Source organism: Pangasianodon hypophthalmus, chromosome 7 (genome assembly GCF_027358585.1).
Source record: "Pangasianodon hypophthalmus isolate fPanHyp1 chromosome 7, fPanHyp1.pri, whole genome shotgun sequence".
NCBI lineage: Eukaryota > Metazoa > Chordata > Actinopteri > Siluriformes > Pangasiidae > Pangasianodon > Pangasianodon hypophthalmus.
The window spans coordinates 22,202,918-22,223,433 of NC_069716.1; the positions used below are offsets into that span (position 1 = coordinate 22,202,918).

The 20,516-nt window shown below is 37.5% G+C and overlaps 1 protein-coding gene across 3 annotated transcripts in view; it reads left to right on the plus strand.

Moving 5' to 3' along the window:
- Positions 1 to 17,757, plus strand: part of macrod1 (mono-ADP ribosylhydrolase 1) — an 81,327-nt gene extending 63,570 nt beyond the window's left edge. Inside the window, exons 6-11 of one of the 3 annotated variants that reach the window (XR_008302044.1) lie at positions 2,225 to 2,346; positions 5,497 to 5,527; positions 7,495 to 7,568; positions 10,880 to 10,961; positions 12,083 to 12,553; positions 12,684 to 17,757. Coding sequence is in view for 2 of the 3 variants with exons in the window: in XM_026917625.3 (XP_026773426.3) it covers positions 2,225 to 2,346; positions 5,497 to 5,527; positions 7,495 to 7,568; positions 10,880 to 10,961; positions 12,083 to 12,108 (335 nt within the window). In the remaining variant the exon portion in view is untranslated. Of the gene's footprint in view, positions 1 to 2,224; positions 2,347 to 5,496; positions 5,528 to 7,494; positions 7,569 to 10,879; positions 10,962 to 11,500; positions 11,537 to 12,082 lie in introns of all 3 variants that reach the window. The other 2 variants (XM_026917626.3, XM_026917625.3) reach the window with 2 other exon arrangements.
- Positions 17,758 to 20,516: the final 2,759 nt, after the last annotated feature.

Below are 20,516 nucleotides of genomic sequence, written 5' to 3' on the forward strand. Positions count from 1 at the left end.
ACACATGTAAGAGAGCATGGCAGAAATTACATAGACTGTAGATGAGACTTCAGTGGCAGGGTTATGGTTAGAGTTGGAGTGAAAATTGGATTAAAGGTTACTATAAAGTTGTGTTGATGATGATGAGGATGATGATGATGGTTAGAAAAAGTCCCTGAAGAGCCCTTAGTTTTTCATTCTGGTAAAATGTGATGACAGATATTTTTTTTTTCCCATGTGTGATGCCTTTTCTTTCTTTTTTCAAAAGGGATCAAGATGTTTTAAAGAAACTGGAGACTGTTATGAATGTAAAATAATGTCTGGGTTCCATACTGCTTATGATGAATATAGTGGATTTTCCATTATTTTTTCTAACCCCTTTGGCATAATGCCTTGCTACTCAAGAAATATCTTTATTCCTCTGTTTGACAGATAAACGGACAGACACACACACACGCGACAAAGCAGCATGTGAAAGAACTGTTCCTTTACCCCCTGGGCTTTGTCCTTTAGCAGGCTTTAACCTTTAGCTGCACCTGGGTTTCCACACCCTCATCCTCCTCTCTCTCTCTCTCTCTCTCTCTCTCTCTCTCGCTCTCTCGCTCTCTCTCTGTCTCCAGATATACCAGATGAACAATTTCCTCACATCTTCCACTGTTTCTTTTATTTTTTTGTATTTCGTGTTACTATTTTTTCACCTTAGCACCTTTATAGGTGCATTAGGAGTGTGTTCTCCTTTCCACACATGTCCTGGGGAAGAGGAAGACACGGTGAGAAGGTGAGGTAGATACACGTGTTTCAGCTCTACTGGTCTAGCGGGTGGTTAAGTGCTTTACTTAAGGGCAAAGCAGGAACAGTCAGTGGACCAGGGACATTGGAACACGGTTCTCCTTGTCAACAACAATCAGTGGTTTGACTGTGATTTGAGACGGTATTCTTTGGTTCCCTTTCTGCCCCTACCTCTTTAAGCATGTTATGTTTCCACTATTCTATTCTATTTCCTGCCTTTTTAGGCACTGATTTGATGTATGGCATCACTGTATACATCTGTTTAAACCAGTTGAGACAAGTAAACCCAGTGCAAAACCATAAATTTTGGCACTGGACATAACCTTGATGAACTGTCCAAGGAGAGAGGGATGAGAGAAGAGGTCCCTGTGGTCAGAGAAAAGAGAGAGAGCTTGCTAGGACCAGGCAATGTGATGATATGATATAATAACATCATGACACACTCTTATAGTACTGTCATTATGATCAGGTGTCTGTGCTTTTAGCTTCCTTTATTTTCTTTGTGAAATACTGTAATTCAATGGAAAAAGGCTAGATGATGCTTTTCGATCTTCAGCTGTTAGTTCGAGTGAGTCTGTGCCCACTGTAGCCTCAGATTCCTGTTCTTGATGCATTCTGTTTTGTGATGTGAATATTAACTGAAGCACTTGTATCTGCATGCATTGCCTCATTGGATAGTTGCAGGAATGAGCAGGTGTTTCTAATGAAGTGGCCGGTGAGTGTATGTAGTGTACAATGAAGATGTCTTCAATTATTTTAATGCAAAAATGATATTTTTGCAATTTCAGATGGTCAAGGATTAGAGGAGAATGAAGAACCACTAATATGTGACTCAGATGCAGTTACAGACAGAGAGGAGAAATGGAAGAGAAGTGAAGGGTTGAAGGAAAGACTGTGAGGAGCAACGAGTTGAAAGTTTAAAGAGAGAAAGATGGCACACTGATTAAAAGTCAAGAAGAGAATGGTTTAGGAAGCACTGGCACGTGGTAGAATGAGAAAAATAAAAACAGAAAAAGCAGCAGAAATAGCAATGAAATAGGAAGCTGATGAGCTTAGGGGAAGAAAGTCTAGACAGACCAAACACGAGGGTGGGAAGATGACAGACAGTAGCCGATGTGTGAAATAAAAGTTTGATGTCTCGGTTGTTATTTTTCTCCTTTTCGGGATGTTGTGTGTCTTTGTTTCAGTGTTGCTGTAAAAACATGAGTAACACCTGATTATTGCTGAAGTCCTGCCACTTCAGTGGAGTGGTTATAGACAGAAAGGAGAAATGAAGAGGGTGCTTAAGGACAGTGTGATACATGTGTGAAGGGCCACATGAAGGGCTGAGAGGGAGTGTTTGAAGTCACACACGAAGTGCTGGTTTATGGTTAGAGCCGGGATTAAAAATGGAATTTCGGGAGAATAGTTAAACAAAGGTTTGTTTTAATAATTCAGAACTCTCTTTCTGTTTCAGACGTTATTCACACCGTGGGCCCAATAGCTCACGGCACTGTGGGAGAAACGGAGAGACGAGCGCTGCGAGACTGTTATTATAACTGTCTGCGCACGGCGACTGAGAACCAGCTGCGGACAGTGGTGAGAGAAAAATACTCAGAGACATATACACATACTGTATGTAAGACTTTTAGCGCAGTAAGTTTCTCTAGATTATAGATACACTAAATTCTGTCTGCAATATACATGTAGACGTGCAGATGTCTGCTATTACAGCCTGAATAAGATCACTCAGATATGGCCCATGTTGAGTAAGATGGCCATGCATAGATAGAGCTAGACTGTTTTTACTGGACTTTCTCATCACAGCATTTACAATATGTGTGCAATGCAATGTGTGCAAAACAAACTTAGCAAACTAAATAATGTGCTGTACATGGGATAGCAGGGCGTTCGAAGATAAAAAAAAAAAGACGATACAAAGTATACTTTTTTGCATTCATATCAGATTATTTGCTGTTGTATTAACACAACAGCACTGCCAATGATCGTAAGAGAAATACACATAACGGTATGAAGAAACAAAGCTTGGACTGATTTATTTCTAGCACAGGCTATAGATACATGCAGCCTAACAGTGACAGTCATGTCAGGTGATTAAGTAGAGAAAACACATATATATATATATAAAATATAGATATACCTAGAGATATAGATATACCTAGATCTAGTATACCTTGTTTGCCTGAAATTGACACATCGCTGGAGTCTCTCTCTTGATGGTGGGCGAGTTTGATTGAATTCAGAGTGTCCACCAACAAGATCCAGCATATCTACCATAAAAACATAAATAAATGGGCAAAATTCTGTAGCTGCTGGCATAGTATGCCTATTGCAGATTATGATTAGGTTAATTGAAAACGTGGAAAGGGCAAAACACTTTAGTTTATTGGGGAAAATGTGCACACGTTCATGTTTTTTTTTTTTTTTTTTTTTTTTTGGATTAAGCACCCACATACTTTCACACATCATTTATTATTATCTGCATGACTATAACAAACCAGCTAAGACATTTGGTTGAGGTCTGATTCTCCCTCTGGGTGCAGAAGTCTATAAGGACTGCCTGAAATATGGACTTTATGGACTGGACTTTATTCAGCAAGATCTTAATTTTATTGGCTGGACTTTCTCATTTCTCTCCCAGCACAGTTCATTACACACCTCTGCCCACAGTGACACACATCAACACAAATTCATAGTAACACGGCGAACACCTGCAAGTAAACATACATAAGCGTGTACATAGTTCACCCCTCACCACTATGGCTTTAAGGTTTTAGCAGAATAATATACACTGTTGTAACAAACTTTGAGTTCTGCTTTCATCAGAATGTGCTTTAAAAAGCTGGCAGCAGTGGCACAACTCAAACTGAGCTCTCAGGTGCTAGACGCTTTGTATTATATGTTGTCACTGTAATTGTTAGTGTGTCTCAGATCTGGTGCTGCTCTGTTTAACTTGTAGAGGACCTGAAAGTTTGTCCATTTATATCAGTGCTGAGGCATCAGATTATTCAGAAATTTCACATTAATACTATAAATAAGCCTTACATTCATATTTCCATTAATAGGACAATTACCACTATTTAAAAGTAGTTTTAATAGTAATATATAAATATATAACTTGATTACAGATGTTAATACATGATTGTAAAAAAACACATAAATATTGCATTGCTGTACACCACTATATTTTGCTTTATACTGCAGCACTGATTAATCTTCTATAATAGAAGCTCTCACAGTAGTGCCAGCTGCTAATCAAATATTAATACCAGTGCTCTTGTTGTAATATGCTATAGTTTCTATAGTAACGGTTCATTCACATGACCTTGTGTGGTGGACACTTCACATAATCTAAGCCTAATAATAAACGGATTAAAAATATGTTGTTAATTAACAAATAAAAGTGTGAAATTTTTGAAGTAGACATTAAATGTAATTGTAAACAGATAAGTGTTTTTTTTTTTTAGTTTTTTTTTTTTAGTTTTTTTTTATTTATAAATGACAGGGTGGTGTGATGCATGTCCACCCAGAAGTTAATTATTTTATTCATTAGAAATATTTTTTATTATTAATTTCATAATTATTTTCCAATAACAGCACTTGCCATTGTGTTTGATTCATTACCTATTGCCTTGCTTTATGGCACTGCCATAGCTTATTAATTAACACAGTTTTGTTAGCTCTGTGTCTATAAAAATAGTAATTACTACTAAATCAGTAATGTCAGTGCCACTGAAACGGCACCTTTGCTACAATAAATTGTCAGCACAGTTGCTGTGGGACTGTGGTTAACAGTTATAGTGCATAATCCATCGGGGTCTTTTTTTCATACCTATGATGTTTTTGGTGCAGTAAAAGTTTATAATTATTTATTATTTTGATGAATAGGCCTATCTGTTTAAATTTGAATGTGTTTAAATTTGGCTATATTGCATCTATAATATGTCTTCTCTTACTAACTACTGACAACAATGTCAAAACTCAAAAGGAATATCTTTATTTCAGCATTCCTTCCATTCATGTCTAATCACATTATCTGGAAGTTAGCAGCTGTGAAGAAGGCTTAGCTCCGCCCACTTGGCACAAACACATTATGTAGTATGTCCCATAAAAGCTGTCAATATATATATATATATATATATATATATATATATACATACATATATATGTTTTTTGTGTGTGTGTGTGTATATATATAATGTTGTTATGACACACAAATGTGTCATTTAATAATAATGGTGTCACTGGTCTTTATTAAACTATAAAAATAAGTAAATCAGTAAATCATTTCTCTGGAGAGTGTCTTCATAGTGAAGTGAACATTTAAATTCTAACAATAACATTAATTCGCCAATGACATGATTTTTAAGTGCACATTTTTGCATGTTTAATCAGATTAAGCCTTAGTTGTCTGAATACATTTATTGAAAAAAAAATTGTGCATAAAAAGTGCATAAAATTATAAAAATATCAGCAGTGATATCTGTTATTTTAAAGAATAACGCTGTTCACCTCTAGTGTCTTGCCTCTAAGAAATCACTAAGAACAACCTATTTTAAACCTCATGCCTCTACTGTGTAGTAAAGATTTAGTTGTGTGTGTTTTAAGTGTGTCTGTGTGTAGGCTCCGTATTTCTTAATTTGTGTGTGGCTGACTGTCTGTCTCTCTCTCTCTCTCTCTCTCTCTCTCTATCTCACACTCTCACATCCCATTTGATGTCTTTTCTAGGCTTTTCCCTGTATCTCCACTGGAGTGTATGGTGAGTGACAGAATTCCAGAGAGACTCAGTTCATAAAACTGTAAAATGTTTCATGCTCATTTTTAATTTAATGTTAATTTTACAAATTATTTCATCAATTTCCACTAGCAGCTTTGCTCTATTTGTGTTTCCAAATAATCCAAATAATATCCAGTGAAAATTTTGTAATGCGTTTGTGAACCAATCCTTTTTAATAATATAATGTTGCATTCTGTGATGCCTGTGGTTTTTCATTAACTGTGCTTATAATGATGCCCACATTTGTTCCTCATGATCAGAGATCTGCAGCTGTGTTTAAGACGAGAGCTCATTTCTTTCTGGAATGCTTTCAGTAGATATCAGTTGCAGTACCATGTGGGATTATTTAGATTAACAAAGGGCATAGATGTTGAGATTAAGAGAGATTGGGTAAGCAAGTATGTCAGGGAGATTGTAATCTGTGTGCCCTGATTAAAGTAAGATCCAGCACTAACTCTCAGAACACACTTTTTTACCAGAAATAGCATTTTTAACTACATCAGAATCCATTTTTTTCTGTGGCCTATTCTGTAAATGTGTATGAAATAAATGAATGTATAGATGCAATAAATAAATGAATACATAGGAGTTTATTTCATTTTCTCAGATCGTAAGTGATCATAATTGGTTTGCACAGTCAAAACATGAGGCAGGAGTTGGTGTGGAGACAGATGCTGACACAAATCACTGATACTAAATGAAAAGATCCTTCTGTTCCACTCTCAGATACCTTACTGAGTACTCGGAAGGGAATTCACTAGTGTGTTGTCAGACTCCATATATCCTCTTACAGTAAGTAATTCAGCTGTTGGAAGTTAGTCAGGTTAGTAGTGTTATTATTTTAGCATACTCCTTTGCAAAAAAATTATTATTAGGCCAACAGCTAATTATAGCTTTCTGTTAGTTATCTAGAAAAGGATCATTTCTATTTGGATTATAGAGGTTACAGCGAGTCAGCATGCAGCTCAGGTTACAGTTAGACGTCTACTTGTTAAGTAGCTAATAATTAACATTGCGCCACAGTGCTGATGAATTCTGATTGGTCAGAAGGTGTAGATTAATTTTCTCTAACAGTGCAGACATTTCATTGTGCAAACGTTCCACACAACATTAAATTTAACTAGTAAGAGATTAACATTATGCCATGAACAAAAACAAATAGTTGGCAAATTGCTGTGGTAGAATAAAATGCTTCAGCATGTGCTATTATAGGAAAATAAATTTTAGGGTAAAAAAAACAGCTTCAGTGTTTTTACTGTTCAATATAATATCTTGAACAGGAAGATGGACTGGGTAATATTGTAACACACTTTACTTTTTTATTACCAAATAAAAATATTAATGTGTCAATCATCTGTCTGTCAACAAAATCAGTGAAAAACGTTACACTTTCTCTAATTAAAAAGGACAATATTGGCTCCCACACAACAGAAAAGTGTTTAGGAGATTGCAAGTTTGAATCCTGACGATGCCACTGCCATTAGTCGGGTCCAAGGGATTAAAACTGGCCGTGTTCTCTGGGTGGTAGGAATGGCATACTCTCTACCCTAAGTCAGTCACAGCAACACGAGTGAGCTCATGTATGGTATGTGGAAGAGGGCAAATAGCACTTTCCTCCATGTGTGTTACGCTGCCCTGTGACACAGCACGTGTTAGCCTTCACCCTTCCTGGTTAGTAGCTGTCGTATGATAGTGAAGAGCTGGCTGGTGGGTAGAAAATGGAAAATGACCAAATTGAGGAGAAAATGATCTAGCTAGCTTTGTTTTGATTGCTGGTCAATCCAGTGACGTACATTTCTGCTCAGAGAATAACCTGAAAAACTAAAACTCCTATGGGTAAATGTGTTGTGTTGCACTCTTACATACAGTTTATTTAGAATATATGTGTGATGTCATCAGTGTGTCTAGTAACGTTTATGCATTGTATGTGTTGTGTGTGTGTGATGAAGGATACCCACCTGAGCAGGCAGTGGAAGTGGCTCTGAAGACAGTAAGAGAATACCTGGAGGACAACCCTGCGCAGGTGTGTGTGAGGGGGACAAACTCCCTGTTGGGGTTCTTTTTTAGCTGCTGCTGTTATTGTGTGATGCTGAATAGTGCATCATGTTGTCATGGTGGTCACAGAGGGACATAAGCTCTGTCTCATCTTTATCACATGCTTATGTACTATTCTAGGTATACTATGTTTAAGTATGCTTGACTTTGTCTTTTGGGTTCACACTGATAAATAAGTAGAACGACAAGAAGTAGTTCACTCTCTTGGTTCCTACCTGCACTATGCACTGTATCACACACACACACACACACACACACACACACACACACACACACACACACACACTGGAGCCATTCATGTATGTGTAGGTGAAAAAAGAAAGCCCAGGGTAGATTTAACACGTAATGAGGCATCAGGTAAACTGTGCCTGCATTTTCTATCTCTGTCTCTCTCTGTCTATGACTCTCTCTCTCTCTCTCTCTCTCACACTGTCACTCTGTCCATCCGGTCCTGAGCTGCGTGCTGACTCGCTGACAGTTTCTCTGTCTCTACAGTTCTGTGCAGTGACAGAAACGAGCTAATTAGAGAGTCCTAATTAACAAGCCCTCTCCTCCCCCCAGCCACACTATACCATCAACACACACCAAATTAGCGAGTATGGGCAAGGAGGGAACTGAGAGAGAGACAGAGGAGAGAGATATTTGCTGAAGAAAAGGAAAAAGTGAAGGAAAGAGGACAAAACAGGTGGTAGGGGAGAGAAAGGCAGAGAGGGCTGTTAGATGCTGAAGAGAAAGCACCCACAAGAGAAATGGTGGTTATGCGCACAACCTGACAAGTCAGATCGTAATTATTTTTTCAGGAACAAAAAAGGCTTATTGCATTTTATCATTTTAAATCAAAAGATCAAAACAAACTTTTTTCTCACATTGTACATTGTACGTCTAGTGTATATTCAGGTGTATAAATCAGACTACTCCTTAGTCACTGTGGGCCGTATTCAGAGTTGAATACAATCCAAAATGCATCATTATTGACATGGAGAAATTTGCATGTATTCAGAGATGGGTTACGCACCTGCTTAAGTCGATTTTCTTGGTGATCCATTCAGATTATCCATTTCACCTTCATCTAGTCCATCTCCAAGGTTTTTCTTGTGTAGAAGCATCCAAAATGGTGTTTTTCAGTAGCACCTAGATCACTGCCTTTAAACACAAGCACGTGCCTTTAAGCCCCGAAAAAATTAATGATAGACAACATGGGCTGAAGACCGAATTTTTGTCAAATGTAATATGACGTAACATAAAAGCATGAGATAATCTTCTTAAAAATTACAAAGATATTTAAATGATAAAATGGGGAGCACTGAATAAATATCTGATAGAAGTCTATATTATCTATATTGAAAATATATTGCTGCAAATCTGGTTTAATTTAACAATATGGCGCCTTATTATTCCAAAGCTTATAAATAGCACTTAATCCACTTAATCTTTTTGTGTGCACTTCATGAAGGCATGAGATACTAAATCAAGGTCATGGAATCGTAAACTGTGTGAGGGATGTAAGCTATTCTTAGCAAGTTTTTAATTCATGATTTTGAGTTGTCAGATGAATAAAATAATGCCAAAGTTTTGTTAAATGACTGTAAAGGGTCGTCCCTTGCTATCTGTATAAAATAGTGTCATATACATGAATTTAATATTGTCCTCAAATGGCGTTCTATAGTTTTGTTTTGTTTTATATTGCAAGTATTGCACAAAACATAAATTTTAGCAATACTATTAATACTGTCGCTTTCTCGCTAGCACTCAGGTCTGAGGCCTGAATAATGATGTGCATGTGCACAGTTTCAGTATTAAATCCTCACTATACACGCTTAACCCAACTCTGAATACAGCCTGCTGAGTTTTATTTACTTAAATATTAACAGAAAACATAATTAGAAATAATGTCTCACATTACCCAGTTAGCTAACTTAACTAGCTAACTGGGTAACGTGAGACATTGACCAGTGTCACACACTATTATGTTAATTACATTTTGTCTCTCACTCCTTAAGTGTTAATTTGTCTGAAATTATATTTTGTCAATTTTAACCCTTAAGTCTTAAATTACCCTAAATTCAGATGTGCATGGTCTTAAATTTACGGCTTTTTGCTGTTTGTAATCTGCTGTTGTTGTTTTTTGTTGCTTTAATGCAATTTAATCTATTTACATTTGACACACACTCAGTAGAGAATACAGTGTCAGGCACGTGTGAGCTGTATACACAGAGATGCACATCTTGGGGGAAATGTGCTTTCAGATGAAAGTTAACAGTATCTGTATACACCCTGTAATTAAATGAGAGGCAGAAATTGTAATCACGATTAAATGACGCTTAATTGTGCAGCACTGCTTTTTTCGTCTTTGAGTGCTGTAGCTGGAGAGAAGAGAGTCAAGTCGAGTGTGACTGTAAGTGAAGGACACCCGGTTCACACGACACCCAGGTGCTAGTTATATAACGTTTAATGGCCAGGTGATGTGTGTGTGTGTGTGTGTGTCTGTCTGTGTGTGGGTTTTTCTGTGAGTGTGCATGCGTGCGTGCGCGTGCAGGTTTGTCTGTGGTTTTGAGGCTGAGCACAAACGACCCTTGAGCCTCATTTAACCTCTGCTCCCAGGATTAGAAGAGCTTGTAGATGAGCTTGTCGTAGATGAACATGTAGACGAACTTGTAGACGAACTTGTAGACAAATTTGAGCTGGTAGTGGAGTTTGTAGTTGAATTTGTAGATGAGTTTGTAGAGCTGGTAGATGAGCATGTAGAAGAGCTCGTAGTTGAGCTTGTAGATGAGTTTGTAGAAGAGCTTGTAGAAACTTGTGGCTGAGCTTATAGATGAGCTTGTGGATGGACTTGTACATGAGTTTGTAGCTGAGCTTGTAGATGAACTTGAAGACAAATTTGTAGCTGAAATTGTAGACTAAGTTTGTAGATGAGCTTGTAGACTGAGTTTGTAAAGGAGTTTGTAGTTGAATTTGTAGACTGAGTTTGTAGCGCTTGTATTGGAGCTTACAGATGAGTTTGTAGATGAGCTTGTAGATTGAGCTTGTAGATGAGCTTGTAGACTGAGTTTGTAGAGGAGTTTGTAGCTAAGCTTGAAGACACAGAACACACTTTATTACTGCAGTAAATTGAGGTGGTCATTAGAGATGTAAATATTTGTTTGAACTGGGGTGATACTGGTGATGACATCTGCAGGCTAAGTGTGTTATTATTGCAAAAGATCTCTTTAGCATTCTCCTGGTTTCGTCGTCTCATGCGCATAACTGGAGTGCTGATTTGTTTTTCTGTCTCATCAGATGGACCGGGTCATTTTCTGCGTTTTCCTCAAGTCAGATGAGGATTTGTACAAGAGCAGACTTCCTGCCTACTTTCCACAAGGTATGTTTCGATCTTCCTTTCCTTTTTTTTTTTTAACATTTTCTTTTCCTCTTCATCTTGAAGAAAAAAATATTTTTTGCTCTAGCACATATATATTCTCACTATTTCCCACTCTCTCTTGGACACACACACACACACACACACACACACAGTGGTCCCAGTTGCCCTCTCTGCTAAAGGGCTTTTTCCAATGACACCAGCCAAAAGTCACTCTGAGCCCTCCATCCATTAGATTGCATTAAATTCTGCGGCCTGGCTTTTTATTTTCCGCATCATTTTTTTTTTCTTCAATTGTTGTCAACATTAATCTAGTTTGATCAAGCATAGTACACGCCATGGGACTGGGCTGTCACTTTCAATCATCTGTAATGTTATTTTGCCTTTCTAAACAAACAACACACTGTCCATGGTGTAGAAAAGAACAGCGTTCAGTGCTTCAGAGCCAGCATGCCAAACTTGTTCAAGCCTGAAGAGAGAAAAGACTTTAGTCAATCATTATTTTTCCCTCAAAACCACATGTCTATCCCCACCCCCTTCAGCCTGCTGACCAATCAGAGAGGCCGTTGTGAGGACAGGTAACCAGCATGGTGTGCACTAACCTATGCTTGTGCTTTGTTTTAGTGTTTGTCTGGAACATTAAAATAGAAAAATGTAGTGTTTGAAATAGAAGCATATCAGTGGCAGTACTTTAGTTGTAATGTTTACAGATAAACATATGTTAATAGTTTGCAGTGCTAACAAACTAACACTGAATATGTTAACATTTTCATAATGTTTTTTTTTCTTGCAAATAGAATATAATTCAAAAGGGGCAGGTTTGCAGTGTTTTGTTTTGATTTTAAATCCATTCTAATTTCTAGTTTTTGAAGCTGATAGTGGCCGTGCATATTTTATTAACTTGAATATCATTCTTCATTTCTTTTTTCTTTATTAAATGTACAAGATACCTCCGTCTCTCCCTATATCTATTCTGTCTTGTTTAATTGACAGGTGGTGTGAGTGTAACCCTGCTCTGTGTTAGTGTTGCTACCTGTCAGTGCAAGTGTGACACCTATGTGTGATGATCTTTGTGATTTCTTGTGCGAAGCGTCTCAGCTGAATGCCTTTTTCTTCACTTACAGATGCGTTTCCTAAAAGCAAATTATGAGTGGATGTAACTGCGTTGGATGCCTCACTCATCGCCTGCTCCTGCTTCCCCAGCGTCTGCCCTGCCAGCAACACCTACTGATTATTTTTGAATCCACTGATTTTTATTTTGATCGCATGCGTCGTATAATTTCTTATCGCTCAATCCAGTTTTCTCTGAACTACTGTGTTGATGATCAAAGGATAGCTTTTTGGCGTTGCACTAAAGAGGACTGCCATCACACACACAGCGTATCAAGCAAACAAAATGACAAGTGTTTCATTATTTCTCTGATGTCAATACTGTTGTAATCAGGAATCCAAAAATGTTCTGTCCATACACGTCATTTCTGATAAATAGGATTTTACTAGAATGTTGTGGATCAGGGGTAATCAATCTTATCCACAATGCCTTCAAGTTTTTGTTGAAACCATGCAGGAGTTACATCTGATATAACTAATTAATTGTTTGAAGCCTGATACCAAATTATTGTATAATTGGAATTAAGTATGTTGCTGCTTATTTGGAATGTATGCCTACAGTCTCACCAGCCATTTCCTGATAAGATTCAGAGATCTTGCACAGGTCTGGAAAAGTACTAAATTTAAAGGCACTCATTTTCAGACATGGATAAGCATGCACTTTCAAAAAACATTTTGGAAAAAGTACAGATATACTAAAAAGAGGAACTGCATATTGAATGAAACTTGTGAAGTTGTGTCTTCTGTTCAAATGGTTACAGTTGCAAGAACTTGTCACTAAGTAACTGGGAAATATGAAGCCAAAAATGGACACAAACTAATAACTGGAGATTACAATTTAACTAGCTATTACATATCTATCGAGTCTTTTATTTGGACAGTTTAAAGGCACAGTGATGGTAGAAATGAGACAAAACAGTCTAGAATTCTAACATTTCTCTCAATATGTTGGTAGATTACTAAGAAAGAACAAAGTAACTAAAATTACACTATAATTATACTTACTATCTATTGCTTGTCATGGCTTCTACCATATTGAAAAACCAAAACACTGCATTACACATTGTGAAATTTCGATTTCTGAAGCAGTAAATACAAGAGTGGGCCATTCATACTGTATGGGATTGCCTTGTAACTGTATTTGAGTGAAGCTTCAGATCCTAGCCACTAAGGTTCTAAAATCAATTGTATTTAGGCATTCTTAATGTATATTACATTTCCTGTTTTACTTTTTAAGTCGAAAAAAATTGTAACTTAAAAAACTTAAATTATGGACAATGAAATTTGGAAAGCTCAGGATTTTTTCTCCCCACAAAGGTAATAAGTCTGAAATAGTCTATCGCTGTTCTAAAGAAAGTACAGAATTTCAAAATTTGGGGAAAAGGTATGATTTGCACACCATTATTTTAAACTACTATAATGGAATTGAACATTATAAATAAAAGTATGTTACTCCACTGAAAATGAGTTTAAAAAAGAAATCAGGCATATTGCAAGCTATTCACAGCCGTTCTCACGGGCCAGTGCTCATAACACTTAACCTACAATGAAAATGCACTCTTTCTTCCTTTGCTGTGTAGTTTATGTAGGTCGCTATGATGAAGGATTCTCATTAAAACCCATTCCTACTACTGAATGAATGGCCAGTTCTCCTCTTAATGCAACTTTCATTAATTACACCCTGTGCCTCGGTGGTAGCGAGAGGCAATAGAGCAGCAGCAGCAGAATCCTTCAAAACAGAGCAAACATTTTGAAATATTGATTTTAAATCAAGTGTACATTAGCCAAACTAGCAGTCACAAGAGAGTCATTCTTTTAATGCAGTGCTTTTTGTTTCCACAACATTTTCTCCACCCAGAGATTGCACAGTGTCACATTCTTCTTCATCTATATCTACTCTCTTCTTCCCCTGAGGAGGAAGACAGCGAATAAGCGCCTGAGAGAGAGGGATAGTGTAAAGGAGAGTTTGATGAACTCATCTGAAGCCGTGTTCATTTTTAATAAGCAGTGGGCAGCTCAGGTACTGTCATCAGATGAGCCGTGTGTAATATGGAACTGAGGAGGAAAAAGAGGGAGGGCATGAGGGAATGAAAGAGAGAACGCGCAGGAGAGTAATTATCCTAAATCGAGACTTCATTGCTGTCCCATCAGCACTTTCTCTTTCTTTTTCTTTCTTCCCTCTCGTGCTCAGTCTCTTTCTGTCCTGCTTACTGAAGTGTTATTTAATTTGCACTACTGGTGTGCTAAATGCAGGATAGAGAGCTGCTGACAGAGTATCTCCTCACTGGAGCTGAGATGCTCTGAAGTGTTTGCTTCATGCCAACAACACAGCCATGGAGAGAGATAAGAGGACTTCTCTTTTTTTTTTAACCTTTTCCATCTCATCTCTTTGGCTCAGCCCCCTTTTTGCTCCCCTTTCTTAGTGATGTCATCTTTCTTCTTTTTAGTTTCTGTTTCTGTCACTCTCTCTCTCTCTCTCTCTCTCTCTCTCTCTCTGCCTTTGTTTTTGTGTTTGCACTCCCCGTCCAACTGTGTGTGGCCATGCAAGTATATCCTAGCACTTGGATGATGCAGAGCTTATCTTTGTCTTGCTTCTGGTCCTCACTGTGTGTTTCTCTTTCACCTGTGTGTGAAGTAATATAGTTGAATACTGCATCCTGCATATTGCATTATACACTGTATAGTACATATTGTTCCTTGTGGTAGTATGTAGTATTTGAGGATTATTATTTGTTATACTATACATGTGACTACCTTTCAAGCATATTCTGAGCAAGCACTTGCCCCACAGTTAGTTAGCGGAGAAAGACTTTAGCCTTAATTTGCAAACACATGGTAAGAAATAGAGTAACACACCTAGCCAACTAGCATAAATTGAATTTTGTATCAGAGTAACTGGCAGAGTTAAGAATTACAGAGCTTCTGATGACAAATATTAATATTAAGCATTAAGTTGTTAACTGACATAGCCACAACAAAGAGTAAAATCTCCTAAACTTAGAAGCTCTTTAGCCATTGCTAATGGTTGTCGGTTAGCATTAGGTTATCCACATAGGCAGTACATTGTCTACATTAGGTACATTTGTGGTGATCTGTATTTAGAACATTTAGATTAAAAAGTACCACACAGTACAACCATTTCCTTTACTTGTACAGTTGCAGCCATTTTTTTTTCCCCCAACCAGTTTTCCAGCTTTCATTTTGACAGTGAAGTGACCGCATTGCATTGTGGGATGCAATACACCACAGACATTGTGCATTCAAATGGAACTGATGAATTTGTGCTATATATGTGAATGCAAATACACAATAAAGGTAATATGTATTGGCCAATAAAGTGGTACATGTAATGACAAAACCTGGAACCATGGAACCTAGCTAATAATCAAAGCTAATGATTTAGCTAGCATGTAGCCTTTTATTTGCACAATGTAAAGGAATAGAGGCTGTAAAAGCTGGACTTAACTTCCAGAAATAAAAATAATTTCCATTAGAGGTGCTGGCAAATTACTAATAAAACATACAACTGTAATTACGCTGTAATTACAGTTACCACAAACAGAATGTTCAGGGGTTTTGCCATTTTGAGAAACATAAATATTAACTCACAACCTGTGAACTCAGTGCTATCAGAAGATTTTGGTTTCCAAAGTGGTGAAAATGAGTAGAGCGACCAGTTACGACCTGAAAGCCAATGTAGTAATATGATGTGTTCAAATGAAACTTGTGAATTCCTGCTTCTAACACGAACACATGACACTCTCATTATTTAAGTGGTTAAAGAACAATTGCCAAATATGGACGCTGATATATTAGCTAGCTAATGACTGAGGCTCAGGCCCGCCAACCCTTACACATTCTTAATTTGTAAGTTGTCCATTAAAAATACACCAAAAGAGAAGTCTTCTTTTATCCCCCCAGTAAAAACAGCAGATAAGGCAATCGACAATTCTGAACTCTCCGATATTAACTCCGACAATCCGTGGAAGCCCCGCCCTCTTCTCCCCTCTCTAATCATTACTAATCTTCAAGCTGGTGTATCTTCAGCGTATGTTTGACTCCCTATTATTAGACAAGTATATAGTTATTAGTTAACCAAATATTTACTAGGGATCCCACCAAAAAGGGGCCAAAAAAGGGTTAAAAAAATGCAGACACGCTCAGATGGTTTGAGTAGCAGATCAACAGTGAAAATGGCTGGCGTGTGGAAGCATTTCACAGGTGCTACCAAGGACATTAGACATTTTGCCAAATGATTTATATAGAAAATGTACAGTGATTTTTTTTTTTTTTCCCTACTGTGTTTTTACTACGCCTCTCCCACGCCGCCTTCTTAGGCAGGACTATGCATTATTTCTCTTTAGGGTTTGCATGTCTAGAGGCTGTTGATTTAGCTACCTAGCACAAAGCCACTAAGTTTTTTTAAACAAACAGTGTAAAGGAACAATGAGAGTGAAAACATGATAAAATTAATGAACATGACCTTTTCATTCAGAAATGTTGCACAACAAAAACTATGGAGTAAATACAACATATTTTTGTGGTTAGAACTCTGAAGTGGCAGCTATCAGGAAAACTTCATTGCTAAGAGTTAATGACTACCAGAAGATTCGTTCACATGGAATTTTCTTGTAAAAATAGTCAATAGAATTTAGCTACATATTCAGAAATTCGACTTGAGCAGGTATATTTATCACACTGCAAATATTCATGTTGCTTGCTTATTGCATACTACATACTTTTTCACTTGGGGTTTAGTAGGAGTAGGATGCTATTTTGAAAAACCGCCTGGGTCTTGTAACCTCCACCAGTTTAGCTAGATGGCCACCACAGTGCACACCTGACTTAACTGAAGAAAGCCTTGATAATTAGCTGACATCAGGTGTGTGGAGCAGGAAAGCCATTAACGTTGCAGTGTTGGACACCTTCAGGGTGAGAGGTTGTGATTTTTTTTTCAAGCTAAAATTGACCAGAGGCCTACAATGCAATCAAAAATGTGGGAAAAAGAAAATAGACCTTGTGAGCTAGCCGGAGAGAGTCACGCTCATCGCAGCTGTCTGTGTGCGTGTGGACAAGCAGTGTTTGGTGTTGTAGGTGAAGTTGAGGGGTGATGTTTATGGATGCTGATGGAGAGGGCAGAAAGGTTGTGTGTGAGGGGGTTGTAAACTGCTAGTGAAATGAAAATGGCTCTTTAGCAGAAGCCAGGACGCTCCACTGCCCCCACAATCAATGTGTTGATTTACTACCTGAAAGCCTGTCAAACCAAGAGAGAAGTCTGTGTGTGTGTGTGTGTGTGTGTGTGTGTGTCAGTTTGGGGTGACAAGGAGTTCAACAAGGTGAGAGTGAGATTGAGGTAAGATTTAGATAGCTAGTTATGAAGATATGACCATTTTCATTATAAAATTTCACAACTCAATTTATGCAAGATTGTGACATGTCCAAGTACATGAAATGAAGTGCTGAGTTTAGTCGAATAAGAATGCCACACCTAACACCTAACCCTTTTCTTGCTTTTCCTTTAGCAGTTTCTTATTAAGTGGGTTATATGTCTACGTCTAAGCTGTATACTATGATAGGCTTGAGATGAATTGGTGTTAGTGAAGTGCTGCTGTCTTCCTAACAGCGCACTGTGTTTCTACCTGCTGTGTTTCTCACACTGAATTGTCTAATAAAATATTAATCTTGTTTACTTGATGGTAGTGGAGTGTCTTAGAGGAGAAGACTTGTGTATAAAATATTTTCTCATTCTGTCTTTCACCCAAACATGTGTGTTCATCTCAATCCAAATCAACCACTATTTTCTAAACATACTGACTGATCTCATTCACAGAACTAATAACACTTTCAAGTGTCTCTACACTTCATCCTAATGAATAAATATGTTTCATCGAACTAAATTCAAATGAATTAAATTTAAGCTGACTCTGATTAGGAAATTACATTCATGCAAATTGATTACGTTAATTTGTTTGCAAATGATTGCATGAATAATTTGTTACTATATAAAGCTTGTATGAGGTGTGTAACTCTTACCGTTAGCGCTTTTGGATTGTAGGTGTTAGATTAAATTTCTACTGGGAAATAAGGCAGCCAACAGTCATTTTATCCAGACTTTACTCACCTTATTTTAAATTTAATGAAAGTAAAAAAAAACTGTATATAAAAGATTAAAAATCACATTTTCACACACTTCCTGTTCTTTCAAATATTTTTTTTCAATTATTAAATGGTTAATACAAAACCAAAATTAAAGGATATGCTAGAAAACATTACAAATGATTAAATGGTTTTATTATTAAATCCTTTTGGGAAAAAATCAGATAAATTTGTTTGACACATCCTTTTAAGAAACATTAATATTTAACGCATGGCAGACAAATAATGTTGTGTCATAAAATATAAGAGCCAATCGGGTTCCAATATGCAAATGAAGTTCATGTAACACCAATTTACCAGGGAAAGGGACTTGTAAATTTGGGGGCATTTCTCCTTTTTTTCTGTTTATGTCTAATGGCATTCACTCAATTTAGCAGTTTAGTATTGCATAATATAGAAAAAATAATGGTTATTAAAACAAGTTCTGTGATGACCTAAAATTGCATGAGATGAGAAATTAATGTGGTGGTGGTTTGGGGATGTTATATAGCTGATATCTGATCTTCTGCTTTTAGTAGATAATAAGACTAACAACAACAACAACAACAACAACAATAATAATAATAATAATAATAATAATAATAAAATAATAACTTTCAACTGTACATCATTAATCTACCGGCCTTTCTTGTTCATGTCCTGGTGTGTTAGTGGATTAATACAGAGTTGAAGCGTAGCTTTTGATGTATTCAGCCAGCAGTCTTTTTTTCTCTGTTCACACTCAAGCACAACAGATGGTCTTCATACAAATAGTGTTGCTTTGGGTTTCATTTTCCTCTGTAATTATAAATCCATTAATAATTTTCCTGCTGAAATGTAGGATTAAGAGAGGTGAAGCTCATTTACATTTTCACAAAGCAGATCTGAACCACTTCCACACGAGCTCTCACTGTGTAAGAGCTGAGAGCTGTGATAGTGGGGTTCAAAAATAAATGGAGCATTTCAGATAGTGACTGTAGGCTGCGGAGGTGTGTGATGTGTGTGGTGTGTGTGTGTGTGTGATTTGCTAATTAACAAGACTCATTTGACACATACAGATGCACTATGTTTGTAACACACATGTATTATTCATGTACACAGAAACATAATTCACACGCAGCATAAAACTGATGTGTTTTGTTTTCCGCCCCCGTCTCCTTGTGCTTTTCTTTAAGTGCCTGAGTTACAAAGAGCCCTGAGGACATGTGCATTTATCACAAGTGTCCATCCTCACTAATGCATGCCTGAATGCGAAAATGTGTATGTCTCTGGAAGCTTTGGCTGTTTTTTTGTACAGATCTAATACATTTGTGCCTCATGAATGTAAATGTCAGGAGGTTTATGCTGGTATCTTAATGCACTTGAAGTGTGTGTGTGTGTGTGTGTGTGCGCGTGTGTGTGTGTCTTTGAAAAAAAAAAGTAATTGAAAAGCACAGGTGTGTCCGTTTGTGTGAGAGAGAGCTCTTGCACAGACAGTACTTGAGTGCTCTCCCCTCACCCAACCCGATTTTGTTTTATTTTATTTTTATTTTGAGCGTTTAATGTATTAAAAGGGCTGTGGTAATGAATTATAATCTTTAATGCAGCGACCGATCGATACATCCACAAAATAAATCAGCTTTTTACTGAGAGCGTCAAAGCCTTTAATACACTAGGGGGCGAAACAGTGGAGGGAGAGGAGGAGGGGAGGCTGGCTGACAAGAGCTGGTGATGGAGGAAGGAGAGAGAGAGCGGGGACCGAGGGAGAGAAGGAGGATAGATGAGAGTGGTTGAGGTGGATATTATTGGTTACTACGTTTAAGAGCATGCACCCAGAGACCATACATTCATAATGAAAGTGTGTGAGGTCAAGAGGTCAGGACTTATCACACACTATAATCAGACATGTTGCTGTTCCCACAGGTTCAGGCCTGGAGCCACAAAGACTCCCAGTCTCTCTCTCTCTGTCACATTTCTGCAAAATGCCAAAACCACACAGACAGTCTGGCTGATTGTGTGGTTAAATTTGGCAAGATTGTTGTTGCTTTGCTTATATTTTATTCTACCTTCTGGCAAAGGAGCAGAACCGCTAATGCAGTTTCTTTTCAATAAGGTCCCATGCCCTTTCCTAGCACTTTATTTATGCTCACACCTACAAATCAGTCAGTAAAAACTTTTAAGCAGAATATTGTGTGAACACAGTGTGAACTGCGGCCAGCGAAACGACACTGCCTGATTGTCAGTGAAGAGTCAGACATGGTATATCATCATTTCATAAACAGAATGCTCTGTGGACTGATGCATTTTGATGAATGTCGCCATGACAACTGCATA